Raw genomic sequence first — 27,159 nt, 5'->3', positions numbered from 1 at the left:
AATCTTTTTAAGTATTGGTAATTCCATTTGCACAATGGGGATAATGATATTTACCCTTTGGGTAGTTTTAAGGATCAGATATAGTACATGTAAGGTGATGTATCTACAAATAGTAGATATTGTTGTAATAATGGTTTGCAACAGACATGCTAAATTTACTTCTTAGACATAACCAGTTCTCTTTTATAAAGTCTATAGAGATGAACTTGGGTGTGTGTGTGTATTTCATAGGTACTTAAAGGGCAGAAAAAGATCTATTGTAAAAATATCTTTGAAATAAAAATCAAAAAATATCTTTGAGTATTTTTATTGTAAACCCTTAGAAGGTCATTGAGAAGAGGAAATGATTCACTGTTCTTTTTATAGTCCAAGTTCAGCTGAAAAAGTAAAAGCTAATAAAGATGTAGCTTCACCACTGAAGGAACTGGGTTTAAGAATCAGCAAATTTTTGGTGAGTAAAAATTAGTATTGTCTGCAGTGTGAATGCTCATGGTTTCATTGTTAGCGAATTAAGTTTGGAGGATTAAATTGAGCATGTTGTATTTCACAAATACTCAGACTGTTACTCCTCTTCCTAAAAATCATAAATCAGAGTTGTTTTACTATACATTTACTACTGTAGCATTTTCTTCAACATACATATGGTTATCTTTAAGCTGACTGGTTTGTTTTTAAATATGTAGCTGTTTCCTTTTATTTTGAAAGCCCAGATAGTGCTTGCTGCTATATTCAGTGCTTGGCGAATAAGAACAGTTGTTTCTAGCATTACCATATAAATTACCTGTCAGTTATTGACAACTTTTTTCTGATATTTAGTTTAAAACTGTTTTGCTATAGGAAATCTTTTCAAAGATTTTTGTTTAAGTCCTGTGTTCATTCTAGAGGACAAATCTTTAGAATGCTTTGCATTTTATATGTTGTTTCTGAGTTGAGGTGGCTGTTCTCACGAAGTTCTGTATTTCAGGGTCTTGATGAAGAACAGAGTGTGCAGTTACTACAGTGTTACCTTCAGGAAGATTACAGGGGTACTCGGGACTCACTAAAGGTTTGTGATGATGCCCACCTCCCTCCTACTGCCTCTATTCTTTTCCTTGTTGGTTTTGCTTAATTTCGGGTTTTGGTACCAGTTTTGCAATAGTGGTAGGTGATCAGAATGGGTTTAAAAAACATATACTTCAAGCTGACATCAGTCCTCAGACTTGGAGGAGTAGAGAGGTCAAGATTGACATGTTAATAAAGATAGATTATTTTAGGATATCAGAACCGAAAAGGACTTGGGAGAACATCTAGCCTGCCCAACCCCTTATTTTACATGTGAATAAACTGAGGCCTGAGAGGGGAGAGGGATTTGAGCATAGGTTTAGATACACATAGGTAAAAAATGTTTCCAGAAGCAAATGGACAGTTATAATCTTGAGGGGTGAGGGAAGATGTGCACCTGTTTTGTTAACTGAGTTTTGTTTATAATGTGGCTTCTTGATCTCTTTTCCTTCAGACAGTACTGCAAGATGAGAGACAGAGCCAGGCCTTAATCCTGAAGGTCAGTAATAACCACCATTTTCCTTCTTTTTTTTTTTTATTTTTTTTTAAAGGAGAATTTTTTCCCCATTCTTTTGCTTTTTTATTTTATTTTATTTTTAAAGGTTCATTTATTTATTTATTTCTCCCCCTCCACCCCACCCCAGTTGTCTGTTCTCTATGTCTATTTGCTGCATCTTCTTTGTCCACTTCTGTTGTTGTCAGTGGCACAGGAATCTGTGTTTCTTTTGGTTGCGTCATCTTGTTGTGTCAGCTCTCTGTGCGTGCAGCACCATTCCTGGGTAGGCTGCATTTTCTTTCGCGCTGGGCGGCTCTCCTTACAGGGCACACTCCTTGCGCATGGGGCTCCCCTACACGGGAGACACCCCTGCGTGGCAGGGCACTCCTTGCATGCATCAGCACTGCGCATGGGCCAGCTGCAAAGGGGTCAAGGATGCCCGGGACTTGAACCGCGGACCTCCCATGTGGTAGACGGGCGCCCTAACCACCGGGCCAAGTTCGCCACCCATTTTCCTTCTTTAATGTCAGATTGGGTGACAACTTCTCAACCCTTGTTCTCTCTGAGAGTTGCTGACCTTTTGACTTTTTATGTTGGTTAAGTATTGAGTCTTAATGGTGAAACTTATTAACTCGTTTGTGAAGTAAAAAGCTTTTATTCATTGGACCAAGTTGAGAAGTTCTGCAAAGGAGATTCTTTAGTCATTGGTGGCGAGAACTGGGTCATGGATGTTTTTTCCATAGATCTAAATTTAACAGGATTATTTTGTATTTCTTTATTTCTCTATTCCCCCCAGTAACCCTTTGACCTAGAATCTCCTTTTAAAATGGAATTTCACCATGACTTCTGAAGTAGTTTCCTCTGTTACCTAGTGAGGATTAAGTATATTACTAACAAGCGAATGTGTATCAGTGCTATATTTATATTTGTTTTCATGTATTTGGCCTGTCATTTTATACCATTGTGTGTTAACGTGAATGCTGTGACTGAGAAATGATGCTGGAAACCTTAGGAAACTGTTTCATGTTACTAAACAATAATTCTTTTCATTTTGAATTACTTAATTTGGTATCCTTGTTTATAAAGATGTTTGTCTTTCTTTTGACCCAACTCAGTATGTATCCATTTCTGTGATTGCTTATGTAAATCTAACTTTTCCATTTGTATCTTTGTGATCTCTTTATCAGTAAACTTAAAATTGAGTATCTTCTGTTCAAAGGTAAGTAATTCTTTTTGAATCTTTTGCTTCTTCCCAGATTGCAGATTATTACTACGAAGAAAGAACCTGTATTCTTCGTTGTGTCTTACATCTTCTCACTTATTTCCAAGATGAAAGACACCCCTATAGGGTAAGCCCTCTTGTTGTCTTTGCCTTGTGTGATTCAGCCCTTTTAAAATAAGTTTATATTACTCATATTCATATACATTTGAATATTTTCCTGTCAGTATGTTACTCTGTTTTGATTTTTTAAGGTTGAATATGCAGAATGTGTTGATAAATTGGAGAAGGAGCTAGTTACAAAATATAGACAGCAATTTGAAGAACTTTATAAAACTGAAGCACCAACATGGGAGACACATGGAAACCTCATGGTATGTGGCTATTTTGTCCTCTTGTAACTCTTAGAATTATATACTCTTTTTTCATAGAACTTCAAGTTAAATTTTTAAATTCTCTTAAAACATTTATATATTTTAATTCTTCAGAAAAATTCAGATGTGCCATATAGAGCAAACATTAATCATTTGATACTTAATTCTGGACCTCTTCCTTTGACTTTCTCTGTCCAGTTACTTTTCTTTCTCTTCTTAGGTAAAATATTCTTTTAGTGGTTAATGAAGCTCTAAACCCAAGGTTTCATCTTCTTTATTATCCTTATCAAGTGTGTGACATTAGTCTGATTTTTATTCTAAATCCTAAATCATCCTGCATTTCTGTCACATCAGGAAGTTCCCTCCTGTCCCTTTGCAGTCAATGCCTGACCTCTGGCCCCAAGCCATCACTAATCTGCTTTCTTTCATTATAGTTTTGCTTCTCTAGAATTTCATATAAATAGAACTATAAAGTATATAGTCTTTTCTGTTTGGCCTCTTTCACTTAGTGTAATGTTTTATGAGATTCACTCATTTTATAGCATGTAACATTGCTTTTTTCAATTTTCTAAATATTAAAAATAATGTATTGTGGATATTAATATACAGGTCTTTGTGTGGATTATGTGTTTTCTTTTATCTTGGGTAAATATCTAGGAGTGGAAATGTTGGGTCATATCGTAATTTTATATTTACTTCATAGTGCACTCATAAATCGTTTCCCAAAGAAGCTGCACTATTTTCCATTCCTACCATATGTGCTGAGAAATCATTTTGCTCTACATACTTTGCCAATACTTGGTCTGGTCACTCTTTTAAATTTTACACATTCTAATAAATGTATAGTGGTATCTTATTTGTGGTTTTAATTTACATTTCCCTGATTACTAGTGATGTTGAGCTCATTTGCCATCCATATATCTTTTTTGGAGAAAGTGTTCATTTTTTTTTTTATTCATTGTTTTTATTGGGTTGTTCATCTTCTTTCAAATTGAAAGAGTTCTTTCCATATTCTGGATACAAGCCATTTACTATATAAGTATTTTTCCATTATTTTCTTCCACACTGTTACTTTTTAAAAAATATCTATTTATTTTATTTATTTCTCTCCACCCCCTTGTTGTTTTACACTTGCTTTGTCTGTTGTCTTCCTTGTTTAGGAAGCACCAGGAACTGAACCCAGGACCTCTGAAGTGGGAAGGAGGTGCCTAATCACTTGAGCTACCTCTGTTCCCTGCTTCTTTTTGTCTCTCATGTTTTTCTTCTTGTGTCTCTTGTTGCGTCATCTTATGTCAGCTTGCTGCACCTGCCAGTTGAGTCACCTCACTGTCTTGCTTGTCTTCTTTGGGAGGCACCAGGAACCTCTGCTCCCTGCTTTGTTGTGTGTCTCATTATGTTTTTCTTCTTGTGTCTCTTACTGCGTCATCTTGTGTCAGCTTATCATGCCTGCCCGTCACACCAGCTCGCTGTCTTCTTTAGGAGGTACTGGCAGCCAAACCGTGGACCTCCCATGTGGTAGGTGGGAGCTCAGTTGCTTGAGCCACATCTGCTTCCCCCGCTCTGTTACAACTTTCCTTATTTTAACTGTGTCTTTCCAAGAGCAAATATTTTTAATTTTGATAAAGTCCAATTTATCCTTTTTTTAAAATTATTATGGTACTTGCCTTTGGGTCTTGTTTAAGAACTCTTTCTTAATGTCATAAAGATTTTCTTCTTTGTTTTCTTCTAGAAATTTTATAGTTTTATCTTACATTTAGGTCTGTGATTAATTTTGAGTTAATTTTTGTGACTGGTAAGAGGTAAGGGGCAAGATTCATTTTTTCCCCCATTTATTTTTTATTTTTTATTTTTTAAAAATTTACTTTATTTATTTCTCTCCCCACCCCCACTCCGGTTGTCTGTTCTCTGTGTCTATTTGCTGTGTTTTCTTTGTCTGCTTCTGTTGTTGTCAGCGGCATGGGAGTTTCTTTTTGTTGAGTGATCTTGTTGTGTCAGCTCTCCGTGTGTGTGGCGCCATTCCTGGGCAGGCTGCACTTTCTTTCACGCTGGGCAGCTCTCCTTACGGAGCACACTCCTTGCGCGTGGGGCTTCCCTACACGGGGGACACCCCTGCGTGGCACGGCACTCCTTGCGCGCATCAGCACTGCTCATGGGCCAGGTCCACACGGGTCAAGGAGGCCTAGGGTTGGAACCGCTGACCTCCCGTGTGGTAGACGGATGCCCTAACCACTCAGCCAAGTCTGCGCCTTTTTCCCCCCATTTAAATACTCTCTTGTTCCAGCACCATCTATTGAAAGGCTGTCTTTTCCCATTGAATTATTTTGGCACCTTTGGGAAATATCAATTGGTTATATAAATGTGGGTCTGTTTTTGGTCCATTGAACGCAACTTTTTTACACCAATATCTCACTGTCTTGATTACTGTGACTTAATATGAAGTCTTGAAATCCTTCATTTCTGTAAGTCTTCTGTAATTCACCTCAGTATTTTGTAGTTTTCCATATTCAAATACTATATATCTTCTGTTAAATTTATTCTTAAAAATATATTTTACCTTTTTTTGATGCTCTTTGAAGTCCGTTTTTAAAAAAATACTTATTTTCCAATTATTATTTTTAGTATTTAGAAATACAATTGATTTTTTTCTATTTTAGGGGGTACCGGGTTTTGAGCCTAGGACCTTGTACATGGGAAGCAGGCACTCAGCCGCTTGAGCTACATCTGCTCCCTTAAATTGATTTTTTTAAAAAGATTTATTTCATTTTTTTATTCTCATCCCATTGTCATTTGAGATTGCTGTCTGCTCTCTGTTTGTTTCACATGTGCTCTCTCTGTCTGCTCGTCTTCTTTTTTCAAGAGGCACTAGAACCGAACCTGGGACCTCCCATGTAGGAGAGAGGCACTCAATCGCTTGAGCCACCTCAGCTTCCTGGTTTGTTGTGTCTCTTATATCTTTTCTCTCTGTGTCTCTTTGTTGCATCATCTTGTTGCATCATCTTGCCATGCCTGCCCATCGTGCCAACTTGCTTTCTTGAGGAGGCATCGGGAACCGAACCTGGAACCTCTCGTGTGGTAGGCAGAAGCCCAATTGCTTGAGCCACATCTGCTTCCCCCTAAATTGATTTTTGTACTTTGATCTTGCACTTGTGACCCAGCTAAATTCACTTATTCTATTAGGGTTTTTTCTACATTTCCTTAGGATTTTCTATGTACATGATCTTATCAAGCCTGCATTCCTGGGATAAACTTCACTTAGTAATGATATAGTACACTTTTTATATATTTTTGAACTTGACTTACTAAGATTTTGTTAAGGCTATTTGTCGCTATGTTCGTGAGTGATATTGGTCTTAGTTTTCCAGCGATGCCTTTATCTGATTTTGGTATAAGGGTAGTATTGGCCTCATAAATTAGGTTGGGAAAGTGGATGTGGCTCTTACCACATGGGAGGTCTCTGGTTTGATTCCTGGTGCCTCCTAAAGAGACAGCGAGCTGGCATGACGGGCAGGCGCAGTAAGCTGACAGATATTCTGTGTCTTTGCTGGTTTTTTGGTAGAGTTCTATTAATCGTATAGAATTGATTTTTTTTCTCTTTTGTTTTAGCATTGATTTTAATAGGAAAAGATAGGTGTTACTCTAAATGCCTATCCTTGAGGGCTGTTTAAAATAAGTTATGGCATTGTCATGCAGTGGGATACATTAAAAATGAGAGGACTGATTGAATAATCTATGTCATATCCACGCAGTAGATTACTATGCAGCTATTAAAATGAATGAAAAATAAGGCATTTTTTAATACAGTATTAAGGAAATAATAAAAATACATTGTTAAGTGAAAAAAGCAAGACGTAAAATAGTTTATGCAATATATTTGGTTTAGAAATAGAAAAGGGAGAGTAGGGAGGAAAAAGGGAAGGAAAGAAGATATATGTGAATTTTTGCTGGAAGTAGAGACAAAAATAGTGCCTGCCTCTGTGAAGAGGTTTAAATGACTGGGGTATGGGAATTGTAAGGAGGGAGATACATCCCTATTCTTATACTTTTGAATTTTCTATCATGTGCGTGTATTGCCTAATAAAGATAAATTTTAAAATCTTAATGTGTTTTTTTATCTCATTTTATTTCTCTCCCATTTTTTCTTTATTGGTTGTGCAGACTGAGCGCCAGGTATCTCGCTGGTTTGTTCAGTGCCTTCGGGAACAGTCCATGCTGCTAGAAATTATTTTCCTTTATTATGCCTACTTTGAGATGTCACCTAGTGACCTACTTGTATTAACCAAGATATTTAAAGAACAAGGATTTGGTAGCAGACAGACAAACAGACACTTGGTGGATGAGACCATGGATCCTTTTGTGGATCGGATTGGGTAAGTCTAAATGAAGCGAAGATCATAGAACTTGTAGAATGTTTACAGCATTTACACTATAGTGGTCCTGTGAGTCAGTGAGCAAAAAAACAACTAGCAGACAAGGAGCAAAAACAATGAGCAAACAAGACGAGGGAGCCATCTAGAGGGGAGGATAGGGGTTTGTTGAATAGCTGTTACAGGTCAGGCACTATGGAAGTGCTAAGGACACCTTGATGAATGAGCAGAGCACACGTATTTCCTCCCCTCTTTGAGATCATAGTGTGGACTTTGAATTTCTTATTTTTTTTCTTTAATTAATGGCAATTTATAATATCCACCTTTTGGGACCTGTTCCCTGTGTAAGAAAAAATACACACTTGAGAGATGAGACAGTTTATGTGGGACAGTTGTAATTGATAGCTGTAGAAAACTTCCGTAGTAGATTTGTACCATCTGATATGCTAGGACTAGCCACATATAACTATTAGGCACTTGTAATATACCTGGTCTGACTTGTGATGTGCTGGAATTATAAAATACATACTGGATTTTGAAAACTCAGTATGAGAAAATAAAATAAAATATATCAATAATTGTTTTGATACTGAAGTGTCTTAATATTTTACTTTATTCTCAGTGAGGTTCAGAGTAGCATATATGATTTGGTGATTCTGTCATACTGTTTTGCTTCCCAGCTACTTCAGTGCCCTTATCCTGGTGGAAGGTATGGATATTGAGTCCTTACATAAATGTGCTTTGGAAGACAGAAGAGAACTGCACCAGTTTGCTCAGGATGGGCTTATTTGTCAGGTGAACTTGGAAGAGCCTCTTTGACTTTTGGGATAGTTTGTAATTAGTATGTTTTATTTTTCATTTTAAAAAATTTTCATTGTAACAGACACATTTCTGATTTTAACTACTTTCATTTTTTTTTTACCATATACAATCATTTATTTATTTATTTTAATGAGAAAGAATGTATTTTTGCATATCTCCTTTTTGGGAAACTTACATTTCTCTGTATATTGTTCTTTTCTCACATACAAATATGTATAACTTTAGTACAGGTTCATCTCTGATAGAGACGAGCATTTTTGGACTAGGACCCTGCTCATCAAATTAAAAGCCATTCCACATTTTCTGTTTATTAAACACAATGAAGTAGGTAGACTGGAAAAGCTAAAACTCTAAATCACATTGCTTTTAGTTCCCACATGGCTAGTATATATATGTTTTCACTTTGTTATTTTGAGACTTTTTATTCCAAGATAATCGCAGATTTACACAAAATTATAGAAACAGTATGCAGAGATCCTACATCCCCTTCAGCAATTTCCCCCAGTGGTAACTTTTCTGTACCTATGGTACATTATCACAACCAGGAAGTTGACAGTGATACAATCCACTGATCTTATCCGAAGCCAGTTTTATGTACACACATTTGAGTGTGTGTGCTTAGTTCTTTGCAATTTTTTTTTTCTTTTTTTAAATTTTTATTGATTTTGTAAAAATATTACATTAAAAAAAAAATTATATGAGGTCCCATTCAACCCCACCACCCCCACCCCAGCAACACTCACTCCCTTCATCATGACACATCCATTGCATTTGGTAAGTACATCTCTGGGCATCTCTGCACCTCATGGTCAATGGTCCACATCATGGCCCATACTCTCCCACATTCCATCCAGTGGGCCCTGGGAGGATTTACAATGTCCGGTGATTGCCCTGAAGCACCATCCAGGGCAACTCCAAGTCCCAAAGGCGCCTCCACATCTCATCTCTTCTTGCCATTCCCCATATCCATGAGCCACCATGTCCACTTTTCCCATTCCAATGCCACCTTTTCTCTGTGGGCCTTGGATTGGTTGTGTCTGTTGCACCTCTATGTCAGGAGGAGGCTCAGATTCCACATGGATACTGGATGCAATCCTCCTGCTTTCAGTTGTAGGCACTCTAGGCTCCATGGTGTGGTGGTTGTCCTTCTTCAACTCCATTTTAGCTGAGTGAGGTGAGTCCAATAAATCAGATTGTAGGAGCTGGAGTCTATTGACGCTCAGGGCCTGGCTATCCTATTGTCAGTCCAGAGATTCAAATCCCCTAAATATATCTTAAACCCCAACACCAACTACAATTCCAGTAAAGTAGGATGAAAGTCTTATGAAAAGAGATCCCATCTGAGTCCAGTTCCATCACGCAGAAACACCAGCTCCAAAGAAGGGCCATCTGACATGGCAGTGAACCCCGTCTGCCATGACCATAGAACCCGTGGGTCTCTTTAGCCCTCAAAGGAACCAACACCTGGGAATTGCATCCACTCCATCTGTCTCCCAGACTCTGCTCAGCTGTGCACAGGGGCAATCCTTCTGACAACCTCCAGACTCTTTTTTAGAGACTCGTAGCCATATAAACTCATTTCTGCTTTCCATTTCCCCCTTACATTAGGTCAAACAGCATTTTAAAGTCATGTTATTATATGTAGACAGGGATATTCTGCTGATCCGCATTGAACCTTTAATTCAAGGTCATTTTCTAGTTCCATCATCAGCTGGTATTTGGTAGTGATCCCTCAGTGCCAGGGAGGCTCATCCCCGGGTGTCATGTCCCACGCTGGGGGGAATGCGCTGCATCTACATGCTGAGTTTGGCTTCAAGACTGGCCACATTTGAGTAACATGAAGGCTGTCAGGAGGAAATTCCCAGGCACAGTGCTGCTCTAGGCCTTGTTCTTATTTCAGGCATATAGGCTCACAAGCATAGTCATTAGTATCATGCTCTCCCTGTTGGACCCTCATTCCTTCCTGGTCCTTACTGTTGCACCTGGGGGATTGCCGCTGTTCCCCTAGGGACCACGACAGAGCACCTCCGGCCAGGAACTCAGTACCCACCCAGCTGTAGTTTTTAATTGTTGCCACTATGAGTATATCCAAACATTACCATGCACCCTGGACGTATGCCCTGTACAGCTCCCTGTCAGCCATATATCACCTGTCGATAGTATCCTTTACCAGTATTCCTCCGCTGCCATTTTTGAACCATTCTGTGATCCAAAACTTCCTGAAAATACTACTTTCAAATATGCAATTCATTGGTGTTAATTACGCTCACAGTGTTGTGCTACCATCACCATCACTCATTGTCAAAACTTTTCCATCGCCCAAAAAAGAAACTCTATACCCATTATATGTAGTTTCCCCTCCCATTTCCCCTCTTCCATCTCTGCCACTGGTAACTGTAACCTACTTTCTGCCTCTGAATTTGCATATTCTAGTTATTTCATGTAAGAGATATCACTTAATTTTTATCTTTTTGTGTCTGGCTTATTTCACTCAACATGAGGTCTTCAAGGTTCATCCATGAAGTCACATGTATCAGAACATTCAGTTTTATGGCTGAATAGTATTCCAGTGGTAATTCTGTGTTTAATTTTCTGAAGAACCGTGCAACTATTTTCCACACCAGCTGTACTATTTTACACCATTTCAGATATATGGTTTCCAAATATTGTCTCTCATTCTGTAGGTTTCCTTTTCACCTCCTTGATAAGGTCCTTTGATGCACAAATATTCTTAATTTTGATGAAGTCCATTTTATCTATTTTTGCTTTTGTTGCATATGCTTTTGGTATAAAATCTTAAGACTCCATTGCTAAATACAGTTTTCTTCTAGGAGTATTATAGTTTTCTTCCTTTCTTCCTCCCAGATAAAATGGTATTAATCATCAGTTTGTTTAATCAACTAAAGCAATGTATTTGCTTTTTTTTTTTAGCAGGTACTAGGTATCAGACCCAGGACCTTATACATGGGAAGCAGGTGCTCAACTACTGAGCTATACTGCTCCTCAATGAGAGTTGTTTTGTTGTTGTTTATTTGTTTGTTTTTAGGAGGTACCAGGGATAGAACCCGGGACATTGTACATGGGAAGCAAGCGCTCAACCACTTGAACTAAATCTGCTTGAGCCGCATCTGCTTCCCTAATTTTTTTTTCTTGTGATATCTTTTCTGGCTGTAGAATTAGGGTGATGCTGGCCTCATAGAATTGAGTTCTAAAGTCTTCCCTTTGCTTCAGTGTTTCTGGAAGAGTTTGAACAGGATTGGTGTTAATTCTTCTTTGAATCTTTGGTGAAATTTACCATTGATTCTTTCTGGTCCTGGGCTTTTCTTTGTTGGGAGGTTTTGATTACTGATTTGACTTCTTTATTATTAATATATTTTTAGAAATTTATTCTTTATTTCCCCCTCCCTTGTTGATTGCACTCACTGTCTGCTCTGTGTGTGTGTGTGTTCTGTGCTTGTCTTCTTTTTAGAAGTTACTGGGAACTGAACCCAGGGCCTCCCATGTGGGAGGGAGGCACCCAGTTGCTTGAGCCACCTCTGCTCCCTTTATTTATTATTGGTGTGTTGAGGGCTTCTATTTCTTCTTGAGTTAGTTTAGGTAATTTGCATGCTTTCAGTAATTTGTCCATCTGGATTATCTAATTTGTTGGCATGCAAATATTCATAGCATTCTTTTATAATTCTTTTTACTATGAGGTCAGTAGTAACGTCCCCCCTTTCATTTTAAATAATAGTATGTTTTTAACCCCACAACTGTACTGCCACATGAAGTTTGTTTATTTGTTTATTTATTCCCTACCCCCAACCCCTGAGACGGCTCCCTAGTCAATCTGCTCATTGTCTGCTTGTCTTCTTTAGGCACTGGGAACTGAACCCAGGACCTCCCATGTGGGAGGTGAGTGCCCAACCACTTGAGCCACTTCTGCTCCCTGCTGGTTGCATCGTCTACTGGTTACAGCATCTGCTCATTGAGGTGTCTGGTCATTCTGGTGTTTGTGGCGCCTGCAGCATCTGCTGATTGTGGCGGTTGTAGTGTCTGCTGGTTGCAACGTCTGCTCATTGCTGTGTCTGCGGTGTCTGCTTGTTGCCGCATCTGCTCATCCCAGAGGCACAGGAACTGAACCTGGGACCTCCCATGTGGGAGGTGGGCACCCAGTTGCTTGAGCCACATCTGCTCCCCCTCATGCAGATTTTAGTGTTGTGGAGTTTTTTGTTTTTTGTTTTTAGGGAGGTATTGGAGATCAAATCCAGGACCTCATATATAGGAAGCAGACGCTTAACCACTTGAGCTACATCTACTCCCCTTGTGGAATTTGAGGGTCTAAATTGTTAAAGCAGTTAATTGGATCTGGGAAAAAATTTCTGATTTGTCAATCATCTGCACAGAGGTGATTGTTGAATCTGTGAGAGCTGGTGGAGTCAGTCATAGAGATGGTGCAAGGACAAAAGGTGCCCAAGGACAAAACCTTGTGTATTGTCTGCATTTGTGAGGCTTGTGAAAGAAGAGTAAAGGGGAAGAACATTAATATGGGATGGTTAGGAAAATAGAAAATGAGGAATATCATGGAAAGCTCAAGAAGGATCAGAGTAAAATTTCTGCAGTCTCCATTTGAATATGTGTTTTATAATCTTAAAACTACTTAAAATTTTTTAATTTAAGAAATTTAAAAAAATTTTTTAACTCTTTATTGAACACATACCCAGAAAAATGTACACATTGGTGATCTCATATAGAGAATAAACACACCTGTGTAACTAAACCCATTTAAGAGACAAAATATGACCGGCACCCCAGAAACCCCTTTATGCCCCTTCCCAGGCACCACATCCCTCTAGTCTCCTTACTTCTGTCACCACAGATTGGTTCTGTGGGTTTTTTAACTTATCAGTGGCATCCTACAGTGTGCACTTGTTTGTGTCTGGCTTCTTTTGCTCCCCATTATGGCTGTGAGGCTCATCCATGTTGTTCTTTCATTCTCATTGATGAATTGTATCCCATTCTTTATACATTCTCTTTTTGATGGCCTATGAAGAATCATGTTGCTATGAATACTCTTGAACACATCTTTTGGGGAATATATGTACACATTTCTGTTCTGTATAGACCAAGCCGGGTCATAGGATTTGCTTATAAAGCAGTTCTTTGGGGGAAGTGAAAAGAACAGGTGGCTGGAAAGAGAGGTGGAGGATATATTATGGGAGGGTTTGCATCTTGTAGAGCCTTGTGGGCATGTTAAGACGACCAGTCCACAATTTTTAAAAGTGTGGATAAAGGGAAGCGTAATCAAGGGATTTATCTGTGAAGTGGCTGGGGACTTTAGAAGAGTAAAGTATCAGAATGGGAGAGATGCCACTAGGGATGAATGAAAGCCTTATTAAATATAATGAAGAATCTTGCTGAGAAGTCTTGACTCTTTCTATTCAGTGACACAGTTGGTGTTCTCTCTCTCTATAGGATATGGACCATTTGATGTTGACCTTTGGGGACATTCCACATCATGCCCCTGTGCTTTTGGCATGGGCTCTCCTCCGTCATACCCTGAACCCAGAAGAGACAAGCAGTGTTGTCCGGAAGATAGGTGGCACAGCCATCCAGCTCAACGTATTTCAGTACTTGACCCGGCTGCTCCGGTCCCTTGCCAGTGGGGGAAATGATGTGAGTTGAAGACTATTGGTCCTTTTTTTCTTTTCAAGGAGGTACCAGGGATTGAACCCAGGACCTTGTACATGGAAAGCTAGTACTCAACCCCTGAGCTACATCTGCTCCCCAATGAGAGTTGATTTTTTCATTTGTTTGTTTGCTTGTTTGTTTTTAGGAGGTAACAGGGATTGAACCTGGGGCTTCATATATGGGAAGTGGGTGTTCAACCACTTGAGCTACATCTGTTCCTGTGGCTCTTGGTGTTTGAGCATTAGAATGGGCAAAGAGAGGGTTCATTGATAAGCTATGTTAATAGTGATGATAATTGTAATAGTGATGTGTTTTGTGATAATTAAGTCACCAGCCCTTACAGAGCATTTTCTATGACTAGACACTGCTCAGCTTTTTTTTTTTTTTAAAGATTTATTTCTCCCCTCCTGCCTCATTGTTTTGTGCTTACTGTCTGCTCTCTGTGTCCATTTGCTATGTGTTCTTCTGCATATGCTTGTCTTCTCTGTACACAGCACTGGGAACTGATCCTGGGACCTTCTGGAGTGGGAGAGAGGCACTCAGTCTCTTGTGCCACATCAGCTTCTGGTCTGCTGCATCTCTTATTGTCTCTCCTCTGTGTCTCTTTTTATTGCATCATCTTCCTGCACCAGCTCTCTGCATGGGCCAGCACTCCTGCGTGGGCCAGTTCTCTGCTTGGGCCAACTTACCTTTACCAGGAGGCCCTGGGAATTGAACCCTGGACCTCCCATATAGTAGACAGGAGCCCAATTGCTTGGCCACATCTTCTTCCCTGTTCAACTCTTTATACATTATTTTACTTAATCTTTATAGCACTTTCTTTGTATTTGGTCTACCATACTTATTTTATAGATTAGGACATTGAGACTCACACAGATGTAATTTGCCCTCAGGGGGAAAAAACACACCCCCCCCCCCCCTCCAAACAACCTGTAAGTTGTAGAAACAGTTTGAGCCCATTTGTCTGACTTTTACACAGTATGCATAATCCTAGAAGAAATCTTTCACTATATTGATTGGGGAAGTCTTTTGCAGGGGATTATTTATTAAACTGCACGAGGATGCGTTAAATGTTTTCAGTCTCGTGTTGGAGCTTAATTTGATTGGCATGATTTAGTTAGCCTGATTTAATGTGCTAAAGTGAAACCTTAGCTTACAGACTTGCTTGCTGGTACTGATTGATATTTCTTGTTGGCATTCAGGCAGCTGCATCATTCTCATCAGCACACAGACTATCCTTTCTCTAGCTGAATGTAGGCTTTTCCTTCTCCATACAAACTTTAAACATTTTGAAAGAAATTCACTTTTGGTTTTATCCTTGACTGAATTGTAATACTTGTGATTCATGCCTTCTCTTTTTTTCCTTTGTCCTACTGATCTTGGAAGGAAATTAGGAAAATTGTGAGGCTTTTCGATTCTCTTCCCATTTGTTTATAAGAACCATATTAATGGTAATAGGATTATGCTGTATCTGGGGAATTTTTGTTAATCAGAATGATTCATGTACTCTTTTGCCATTACAGTGTACCACCAGCACTGCCTGCATGTGTGTCTATGGACTCCTTTCTTTCGTTCTGACCTCATTGGAACTGCACACACTGGGTAATCAGCAGGTCAGTGTCGGGTTTTCATTTTTCATGAAGCTGCCCTGCCCAGCTTTACAATCATCTCCTTAAACTACTCCCTTGATGGTAATATTAATTACCTCTGTTAGGTGTTAATTTGTTTATTGATAGTCATTTTCATTTATTATCTCATATAAGTGTTACATATTCATTGTAGGAAAAATCTGAAAATGATGAAAACAAGAAAATATAAAACTTAGGATAACTTATGTTAGCATTTTCATGTATTCCGTTCCAAACATTTTCTGCACGTACATACATATAAATAATGATTATTTTTGAAATGGATTCACAATTTTTCTATTGTTTTGTACCTCCTTTTTTTTACTCTGTAGTATATCTGCCCCAGACATCTGGGGATGCTAGTAAATATGCTGCAAAATTTTAAAAAATGAAACATTTTAAACTTATGCCATAGTTGATGTAATAGAATAATGAACCCTCATCACCATTTTCCAACACTTAACAACTCAACCAATTTTTTGTGTTTGCCCTTCCCTACTCTAATTATTTTGAAGCAAGTCTGACATCATTTAATTTCATCTATGAATACTTAAGTAAACTTTACTTGGTAACCATTATCACATAAATAAAACAACATTATTTTCAAATATCAAGTCAGGGTTCAAATTTTCAATTGTCTCATAAATGATGTAGATTTGTCCTGAGTTTGAGTTGGAATCCAAATAGGTCCACATATTGTAATTAGTTCATATGTCTTTTTTTTTTTTTTTTTAAGATTTATTTATTTATTTAATCCCCCCCCCCCCCCCCCCCCCGTTTGTCTGTTCTTGGTGTCTATTTGCTGCGTCTTGTTTCTTTGTCCGCTTCTGTTGTCATCAGCGGCTTGGGAAGTGTGGGCGGCGCCATTCCTGGGCAGGCTGCTCTTTCTTTTCACTCTGGGCGGCTTTCCTCACGGGCGCACTCCTTGCGTGTGGGGCTCCCCCACGCAGGGGACACCCTTGCGTGGCACGGCACTCCTTGCGCTCATCAGCGCTGCACATGGCCAGCTCCACACGGGTCAAGGAGGCCCGGGGCTTGAACCGCGGACCTCCCATATGGTAGACGGACGCCCTAACCACTGGGCCAAAGTCCGTTTCCCAGTTCATATGTCTTATGAGTTTCTATTTATCTGTAACTGCTTTGTCCACTATGGTAGCCATGAACCACATGTGGCTATTTATATAAAAACTCAGTTCTCACAGAGTGGGTGTAGCTCAGTGGTTGAGCATGAGCTTTACAGATATGAGGTTCCAGGTTCAATCCCTGGTACCTCCTAAAAACAAAAAACCTCAGTTCTCAGTCACAGTAGCCACATTTCAGTGCTTTAATAGCCACGTCTGTTTAGTGGCTGCCATATTGGACAACACATACATAGAATAATGCTGTCACCACAGAAAACTCTGTTGGACAGTGCTGATCAGTAATTTTTTTAATAATTTTTTTTGACTGTTGAGAAATTTAAGTCATTTTTCATAGAGAATATCCTATGTTCTGAGATTTTGCTGATTGCATCCCTGTGGTGCTGTTGATATATTCCTTCATCTCCTGTACTTCTTGCAAATTGGAAATTAGATCTAGAACCTTGATTAGATAATTCAGATTTTATTTTATTTTATTTATTTTATTAAGCAATACTACTTCATAGGTGTGCTATACACTTTCATGGTTGCCTTTTTTTTTGCAATGTTAGCAGCCACTAATGACCAATTGTCTAATCCTTTAATTCATTAGGGATTACAAAATAGCACTATTCTAATTCTATCTCTTCTGCTTCAATTATTAGTTGGAATAGTTCTATACAAATGAAATTTGCTGTCATCAACTATTTGGTATTTTGAGATAGAGTACTATATGTGCTTGATTCTTTTCCTTAATTTACCAGTTTTTCCTAATATCCTCCAAAGGTGGCTGGTGAGCATGTCCCCCCTCCCCCTATATCATTTTGAACTCATGGATTTTAAACATATTAGCTAGCTGTGTTTTAATCTATTGCAGGTATTATTCTTATGCTCAGTTTGCCCTAACTTTAGCCCTAGAGAGCTTTTCTCAGATTGGTGTCTAAATCTTTTTGATGTTACTTTTATGTATTGTAATAACTCTATAGCTTTCTGAGGTCTGGGGTGAGGAGATGTTGCAGGATTATCTTGTAAAATTCTTGCCCCAGGTCTGGAATCTGCCATTTCTGAATGAGCCCTGGTTCTTTATAGTAGAGAATGGTATTTATTAGTGTCCTCTTAAATAAGAGACTGTGTTCATTTTTAATGATTGGTAACTTGTTTTGGAATGATTTATGGCATTTAGTTGATAAAATGAAAATTCCTGGTCACTGGAGAGAAATGAAATTGGTACTTATTGAAGAACTCAGTTTCCAAAGCTGCATACCTAGCCAAAATATTGATCATGTTTAGACCATACCGTTTACTTGAAGGATTGGTATTAACATATTAGGGTTACAGAAGTCCTGGTACTTGGATTTTTTTTTAACTTTTTATTTTGAAATAAAATTTCACACTTACATTACAGTTGTAAAAATAATACAGACCTCATACAGAGGACTCTAACATATCCCCACTCTACCAGATACCCAGATCCACCAATTTTAACATTTTGCCATCTTCCTCTCTCTCTATATATATATTTTCTGAACATTTGTAAAAAGGTTACACCCATCATAATCCTTGAACACGTAATACTTCCATTACATTTCCTGTGAGTAAGGATATTTGCTCATTAAATCACCTTAAGTGCAGTTATGAAGTTCTGGAATTTAACATTGATATAAAGTTTACATCCTATATTCAATTTTTTTCTTATATCCCCATAATGTTCTTTTGAGTCTTCACTCTTCCATTCTTAGATCCTATCCATTATCATATATTGCATAATTAAGTGCAATTAAGCCATTATCTCTTTAACTTATCGTACTTTCTTTTTTAAAAAATTATGGAATCATATATAGAACATAAATATTCCCATCCCAATCCCTCCCTAGGATACTATTCAGTGGATTAATCACATTCACAGTGTTGCAGGACTCTCACCACCATCCATTACTTGAGTTTTCCCTTCATACCAACGAGAAACCCTGTGCTCATTTTATATTAACTGCCCATTCCCTCTTCCTACCTCTGGTGGCTTATATTCCACTTTCCGTCTCTGTGAACTTGTGTATTCTCTATTATTTTCTTTGTGGTTACTATGGGGCCTAAATTTAACATCTAAATCTGTAACAGTCTCATTTCATTTGATACCAGCTTACCTTTAAGCATACATAAACTGTGTTTCTGTATTCCTCTTTTTGCCCTCATTTGTGTACTTGTCACAAATTGCATATTTGTACATTGAGTCCATATGCATTGTTTTATCATTATGTTTTATGCATTTGTCTTTTACTGTTTGTAGGAAGTAAAAAGTGCATTTAACAAATCAACTATAGTATGGTATGTCTACCCATGCCATTATCTTTACTGGAGATCTTTATTTGTTCCTGTGGCTTCAGTCAATTGTCTAGTATCCTTTTCTTTTCAACTAACAGAACTCCCTTTAGCATTTCCTGTAGGATTGGTCTAGTGGAAATGTCTCAATTCCTCCATCATTAAAAAAATAATAATTTATTGATTTTTAGTTGTGGTAAAATATATATAACAAAGATATTTTAAGTGGACAATTCTTTTACATTAAGTACATTGACAATAACTTTCACCTGTATCTATTTCCGGACTAAGTTCGTTATCCCAAATCAAAACTCATACTCTTTTAGCAGTAACATTCCATTTCTCCCCACCTCCCTGCCCTGGTAAGCACTATTCTGTTTTCTGTCTCTATGAAGAGATAAAAAGAGCACTTGGGTTGCTTCCACCTTTTGGCTGTTGTGAATAATGTTGCAGTGAACCTGGGTATACACATATCTGTGCTTTCATTTCCTTTGGGTATATACGTAGGAGTTTAATTACTGGATTATATGGTAACTATGTTTAACTTTCTGAGGAAGTGCCAACCTGTTGTTTTTTTTTTTAGTTTTTTGTTTTTGTTTTTGAGGTACTGGGTCCGGGGATTGAACCTGGGACTTCATTTGTGGGAAGGCAGCTCTCAACCACTGAGCCACTTCAGCTCCCCTGAGTTGGTTTGTTTTCTGTGTGGTTTTTTTTGCTTGTTGTTTGTTTTTAATTTTTTAGGAGGCACCGGGGATGAACCCAGGACCTCCTATGTGGGAAGCAGGTGTTCAACTGCTTGAGCCACATCCACTCCCATGCCAAACTGCTTTCCATAGTGGCTACACACATTTTACATTTCCACCAAAAACGTATGAGAGTTCTTATTTCTCCACACTTGTTATTTCACCTTTTTTTTTTTTTTTTTAATAATTGCGATCCTGTTGTGTATGAAGTGGTATTTCATTATAGTTTTAAATTGCATTTCTCTAATGGCTGATGAAGTTGAGCATCATTTCATTTACTTATTGTCCATTTGAATATCTTCTTTGGAGAAATGTCTTTTCAAATACTTGACCCATTTTTAAATTGGGTTGTTTGCCTATTTGTTATTTAGTTGTAGGAATTCTTTATACATTCTGCATATTAAACCAGATACATGGATTCCAGATATTTTCTGCCATTCTCTAGGTTGTTTTATCTCTTCCTTGCCAGTGTTTTTTGGTACACAGAAGTTTTTTATTTTGATGAAATTCATTTTAGTATTTTTTGCTTTTGTATGAGTCCATGCTATCTGTTTTTGTGGTTTTGGTATAAATTCTAAAAATCTGTTGCCTATACAAGGCTCTGAAAAGATTTCCCTGTGTTTTCCTGTTAAGACTTTTATAGTATTAGTTCATACATTTAAGTCATTAGTCCATTTTAAATTAATGTTTGTATATAGTGTAAGGTAAGGGTCCATATTCCTTCTTTTACATGTGGATAGCCAGTTGTCCCAGCCCCATTTAAGAGATTTTTTTTTCCCCATTGAGTGGACTTGACACTTTTGTTGAAAATCAACTGGCCATAGATATGTGGATTTATCTCTGGACACTCATTTTGAATCCTTTGGTCTATATGTCTGTCCTTATGCCAGTACCATAGTACTTTAATTACTATAGGCTTGTAGTTCAGAGTTGAAATTAGGAAGTTGGACTCCTCCTACTTTATCCTTCCATTTCAAGTTTGTTTTGGCTTTTCGGTGCCTCTTGAAATTCCATATGAATTTGAGGATTATCTTTCCCATTTCTGCAAAAAATGTTGTTGGAATTTTGGTAGAAATTGCATTGAATTTGTAGATTGGTAGACAGTATTGACATCTTAGCAATATTAAGTGTCCAGTCCACTGATGGGGGTGTATTTCTATTTAGGTTGTCTTTAATGTCTTTCAGCAATGTTTTATTTTATTTTTTTTAAAGATTTATTTCTCTCCTCTCCCCCCCTCCCCCCCGCCGCCGTTGTCTGTTCTCTGTGTCTATTTGCCACGTCTTCTTTGTCCACTTCTGTTGTTGTCAGTGGTATGGGAATCTGTGTTTCTTTTTGTTGTGTCAACTCCCCGTGTGTGAGGCGCCATTCTTGGGCAGGCTGCACTTTGTTTCGCGCTGGGCGGCCCTCCTTACGGGGCACACTCCTTGCGTCTGGGGCTCCCCTACGTGGGGGACACCCCTGCGTGGCAGGCACTCCTTGCGCACATCAGCACTGCGCGTGGGCCAGCCCCACATGGGTCAAGGAGGCCCGGGGTTTGAACCAGTGGTAGACGGATGCCCTAACCACTGGGCCAAGTCTGCTTCCCTCAGCAATGTTTTATAATTTTCAGTGTACAAGTTTTTCATCTCTTTGGTTAAATTTATTCCTAGTTATTTATTCTTTTAGATGCTACTGTAAATGAAATTGTTTCAGATTGTTCATTACTAGTATAGAAGTCCAAATGAATACTGCGTGTAACTTTGCTAAATTAGTGTATCATTTCTAGTACCTTTCTTGTGAATTCTTTGGGAATTTCTTATACAAGATCTTGTTATCTGTGATAGGAATAATTTGAACTCTTTCCAATTTGGATGCCTTTTATTCCTCTTTTCTTTTTGCTCTAGCTAGAACTTCAGTGTAATATTGAGTAACTGTGGTGGCAGCAGACATTCTTGTCTTGATCTTAGGAGGAAAGCTTTCAGTTTTTTATCATTGAGTATGTTGTTTGCTGTGGGTTTTTCATAAATGCCCTTTATCATGTTGAGAAAGCTCCCTTCTATTCCTAGTTTGCTGAGTGTTTTTATCGTGAAAGGATATTCAGTTGTATCAAATGCCTTTTCTGCTTCAGTTGAGATGATCATGTGGTTTTTCCCTTTATTCTATTAATGTCTTTTACATTGATTTTCTTATGTTGAATTGTCCTTGCATTCCTGGAATAAATCCCACTTGGTCATGGTGTATATAATCCTTTTAATATACCATTGGATTCAGTTTGCCATTTTTTTTTAGGGTTTTGATTTTTATATTCATAAGAAATGTTGGTCTGAAATTTCCTTCTCTTGTGCTTTCTTTATTTGGCTTTGGTGTCAGGGTAGTGTGGCCTCATAGAATGAGTTAGGAATTAATCCCTCCTTTTCTATGTTTTGGAAGAGTTTGAGAAGAATTGGTGTTAAATCTTTTTTAAATGTTTGGTAGAATTTAGCAGTGAAACTATCTGGTCCTGGACTTACCTTCTTTTGGAGATTTTTCATAACTGATTCAATCTATTTGTTATAGATCTCTTGAGGTTTTCTATTTTTTTACTGCATTATGATTTGACCATTTCATCCTGGTTTTCTAATTTTGGACATGTAATTGTTCATAGCACCCTCTTATCATCCTTTTTATTTCTCTAAGGTTGGTAGTAATGTCCTCACATTTCTGATTTTAGTTATGTCCTCTCTTTTCTTTGTTAGTCTGGCTAAAAATGTTTCAATTTTATTCTTTTCAAGAAATGAACTCTGTCTTTCTCAATTCTCTATTTTATATATCTCTGTTCTAATCTTTACTATTTCCTTCCTTCTATGTTTGGGTTGTTTGCTCCTCTTGTTCTAGCTTCTTTAGGTATGAAGTTATGTTACTTATTTTTTATATTTCTTATTTTTCAGTGTAGGCATTTAGAGCTTTAAATTTCCCTCTGAGTACTGCCTTTCCTTCAGTTTGATATGTTTTGAAATATATTGTGTTTTTATTTACATTCATCTGAAGATATGTCTTTCTTTCCCTTGTGATTTCTTCTTCGACCCATTGGTTGTTTAGCAGAGTATTGTTTAATTTGCATATATTTGTAAATTTTGCAGTTTTCCTTCTGTAATTGGTTTTTAGCTTTATTCCATTGTGGTCTCAAAGATATTTTTTATGATTTCAATATTTTTATTATTTTTTAAAGACTCTATCTATCTATCTATCTATCTATCCATCCATCTATCTACCCCCCCCCCCGCACTTGTCTGCTCTCTGTGTCCATTCGCTCTGTGTTCTTCTGTGCCCGCTTGTATTCTTGTCAGAGGCGCCTGGAATCTGTGTCTTGTTTTGTTGCGTCATCTTGCTGTGTCAGCTTTCTGTGTGTGCAGTGCCATTCCTGGGCAGGCTGCACTTTTTTTCGCACTAGGCGGTTCTCCTTACGGGGTGTACTCCTTGTGCATGGGGCTCCTCTACATGGGGGACACCCCTGCGTGGCACAGCACTCCTTGTGCGCATTAGCACTGCGTGTGGGCCAGCTTATCACATGGGTCAGGAGGCCCTGGATTTGAACCTTGGACCTCCCATGTGGTAGGTAGACACCCTATCCTTTGGGCCAAATCTGCTCCCTATTTTTATTTTTTTAAAGATTTATTTTATTTATTTATTTCTCCCCACCACCTTGTTTTTCACTTGCTATGTCTGTTCATCTTCCCTGTTTTCTTTTTAGGAGGCACCAGGAGCCGATCCCAGGACCTCTGATGTGGGAGGGAGGTACCTCATCTGAGCCACCTCTGCTGCCTGCTTTGTCGTGTCTCTCATTCTATTTTTCTTCCCCACGTCTTTTGTTGCATCATCTTGTTGTGTCAGCTTGCTGCCTTCTTTAGGAGTCATTGGGAACCTGAGCTCCCTCCTCTCATTATGTTTTTTCCTCTTCTGTTTCCTACTGTGTCAGCTTGCCCCACTTGCCCCACTTGAGTTGCACCAGCTCACTCTCTTCTTTAAGAGACACCGGGATCTGAACCAGCAACTTCCCATGTGGTAGGCGGGAGCTCAGTCGCCTGAGCCACACCCACTTCCCAATTTTAATACTTTAAATTTATTAATATTTGTGCATAATGTATGGTCTACCCTAGAAAATGGTATAAGTGCACTTGAGAAGAATATATATTTTATTGTTGGGTGGAGTGTTCTCTACATATCCAATAGGTTAATATTTTTTGTTTAAATTTTCTGTTTCCTTATTGATGTTCTGTTTAGATGTTCTATTAGTTATTGAAAATAGTGTATTAAGTTTCCAACTATCGTTGTAGAACTCTGTTTCTCCCTTTAGTTCTGTCAACTTTTGCTTCATGTATTTTGATGCTTTGTTGGTGAGGTACGTTTGTATATATAATAGTTATATCTTCTTGCTGGATTGAACCTTTTATTGGTATATAATATAATGTCCTCTAGCTCTCTTTCGATTACTATTGGCATGCAATATCTTTTTCTACCCTTTTACTTTCAGCCTTTGTGTGTCTCTGTACCTAAAGTGAGTCTCTTTTAGACCATTGTCTACAAGGTAAATCTGCATTTTCATCCAGTTTGCCAATCTCTGCCTTTTAATAGGGGATTTTAACTGAGAAGGAAGGATTTACTTCCATTTTTCAGCTATTTGTTTTCAGTATGTCTTGTATATTTTTTTGTTCCTCAGTTACTCCATTACTGCCTTTTTTTTTTGTATTTAGTTGCTTTTTTGTTTGTTTTTGTTTTTGTTTCATTTTTTTTTCATTAGATAAGGTTATAAGTTTACAGAAAAATCATGTAGAAAATATAAAGTTCCTATATTACCCTCCATTATTAAAACCTTGCATTAGTTTGGTACATTTGTTATAATTGATGAAAGAATGTTATTATTATAATTGTACTCTTTAGTCCATGGTTTATATTAGGGTTTACTATTTTTGTTATATAGTCCTATGTTGTTGTTTTTTTTAATTTTTAAAAAAATTTTATTCTAGTATCATACAATCTAAAATTTCTCCTTTTAATAACATTCAAATATGTAATTTAGTGCTGTTAATTTATATTCATAATGTTGTGCTACCATTACCATCATCCATTACCAAATGGATGTTTAGTAATTTCTGTCACCCCAAATAGAAACTGTACAATTTGAGCATTAACTCCCCATTCCCTACTCCCATTCCAGTCCCCAGTAATCTCTAGTCTTGTTTCTGACTCTTTGAATTTGCTTATTCTAGTTATTTCATATTAGTGAGATCATACAATATTTGTCCTTTTGCATCTGGCTTATTTCACTCAACTTGATAGTTTCAAGGTTCATCCAGATTGTTGCATGTATCACGACTATTTCATTGTATATAAATATCATATTCTGTTTATTCACTCTTTGGTTGGGACTTACTTTCTTGTTTGTTTTTATTCCTTGATTACTCCATTACTGCCTTTTTTGTATTTTGTTGCTTTTTTTTTTTTTTTTTTTAAGATTTATTTATTTATTTAATTTCCCCCCCTCCCCTGGTTGTCTGTTCTTGGTGTCTATTTGTTGTGTCTTGTTTCTTTGTCCGCTTCTGTTGTCGTCAGCGGCACGGGAAGTGTGGGCGGCGCCATTCCTGGGCAGGCTGCTCTTTCTTTTCACGCTGGGCGGCTTTCCTCATGGGCGCACTCCTTGCGCGTGGGGCTCCCCCACGCGGGGGACACCCTTGCGTGGCACGGCACTCCTTGCGCGCATCAGCGCTGCACATGGCCAGCTCCACACGGGTCAAGGAGGCCCGGGGTTTGAACCGCGGGCCTCCCATATGGTAGACGGACGCCCTAACCACTGGGCCAAAGTCCGTTTCCCTTTGTTGCTTTTTTGTAGTAGAATTTTGTATATCTATTTATTCCTTTTCCATACATATTTTTAGCTATTTTCTTGGTGGTTACCTTTGTAACTACAATGAATATCTTAAATTAATAATAGCCTTTTCATTTCTCATAGGGTAGGTCTTCTGGTAATGAACTCTTTTGGCTTTTGTTTATTTTTAAATGTCTTCTCATTCATTTTGGAAATGTAATTTTTCTGGATATAGAATTCTTGGTTAACAGTTTTTTATTTAAAGGACTTTAAATATGACATCTCACTGCCTTCTGGTTTCCATGGTTTCTGATGAAAAATCTGCTTTTAATCTCATTGGGAATCTCTTGTATGTGACAGGTCACTTCTCTCTTCCTTCTTTCAAAATTTTCTCTTTGTCCCTGGATTTTTGACAGTTTCATTATAATGTGTTGGTGTAGATTTCTTGGAATCTATCTTTATTGGAGTTTGTTGAGCTTCTTGCATATTTAGTCATGTCTTTTATTAGTTTGGGGAAGTTTTCAACCATTATTTTTTCAAATACTTTTTCTTCCCTTTCAACTCTCTCTTGACCTTCTGGGACTCCAATGATACATAAGTTGTTATGCCTAATGGTGTCACACAAGTCCCTCAGGCTCTGTTCATTTTTCTTCATTATTTTTTTTTCTTTTCTTCACTTGTCTCGTCTTCAAATTTTCTGATCTTTTCTTCTCTTAGTTCAAAGCAGCTATGAATCTGTCTAATGAGTTTTTCTTTTCTATTGTACTTTTTGGCTCCAAAATTTCTGTTTTTTTTTTTTTTTAAGGAGGTACCAGGTATTGAACCTGGGACCTCGTACATGGGAAGCAGGTGCTCAACCACAGAGCTACACCTGCTCCCCTGTTTAGTTCTTTTTTATGGTTTCTATTTTAGTTCTGACAGTATTTTCCTAATTTCCTTTAATTCTTTATAAATGAATTCCTTTAGCTCATTGAACATAGTTAAGATAGTTGATTTGCCAAACTGTCTTAAATTGATTTATCAAATAAATTTGAAATTTGGAAAAGCTGATTTTCAAATTTATTTGGAAGCATAAGGGGCCCCAAATAGCCAAAAACATCTTGAGAAAAAAAAAAAAGAAAAGAATTTGGAGGAGTCACACTATCCCTGACTTTAAAGCATATTATAAAGCTACTGTGGTCAAAACAGCATGGTACTGGCACAAAGATAGACATATTGACCAATGGAATTGAATTGAGAGTTCAGAAATAGACCCACACATCTACAGCCAACTGATATTTGACAAAGCTGCCAAGTCCACTCAACTGGGACAGAAAAGTCTTTTCAACCATTGGTACTGGGAGAACTGGATATCCATATCTGAAAGAATGAGAGAGGACCCTTATCTTACACCCTATACAAAATCAACTCAAGGTGGATCAAAGGCCTAAATATAAGAACCAGGACAGGAGAGTAGATGTAGCTCAGTGGTTGAGTGCCTGCTTCCCACATACAAGGCCCTGGGCTCCATCCCCTAGTACCTTCTAAAAACAAACGAAAACAACAG

The 27,159-nt window shown here is 37.9% G+C and overlaps 1 protein-coding gene across 1 annotated transcript in view; it reads left to right on the top strand.

Annotated features, from left to right (window-relative positions):
- NUP188 (nucleoporin 188) overlaps nucleotides 1-27,159 on the top strand; it is a 74,028-nt gene that overhangs the window by 20,580 nt on the left and 26,289 nt on the right. Inside the window, exons 4-12 of the mRNA XM_058302270.1 lie at nucleotides 367-451; nucleotides 965-1,045; nucleotides 1,496-1,540; nucleotides 2,794-2,886; nucleotides 3,011-3,130; nucleotides 7,286-7,497; nucleotides 8,175-8,289; nucleotides 13,771-13,971; nucleotides 15,510-15,599. Coding sequence (XP_058158253.1) covers nucleotides 367-451; nucleotides 965-1,045; nucleotides 1,496-1,540; nucleotides 2,794-2,886; nucleotides 3,011-3,130; nucleotides 7,286-7,497; nucleotides 8,175-8,289; nucleotides 13,771-13,971; nucleotides 15,510-15,599 — 1,042 coding nt within the window. The remainder of the gene's footprint in view (nucleotides 1-366; nucleotides 452-964; nucleotides 1,046-1,495; nucleotides 1,541-2,793; nucleotides 2,887-3,010; nucleotides 3,131-7,285; nucleotides 7,498-8,174; nucleotides 8,290-13,770; nucleotides 13,972-15,509; nucleotides 15,600-27,159) is intronic.

Source organism: Dasypus novemcinctus, chromosome 8 (genome assembly GCF_030445035.2).
Source record: "Dasypus novemcinctus isolate mDasNov1 chromosome 8, mDasNov1.1.hap2, whole genome shotgun sequence".
In the NCBI taxonomy this organism is placed as follows: Eukaryota; Metazoa; Chordata; class Mammalia; order Cingulata; family Dasypodidae; genus Dasypus; species Dasypus novemcinctus.
Note: the sequence above shows the minus strand (reverse complement) of the source record. Positions and strands in the feature narration are given on the sequence as shown.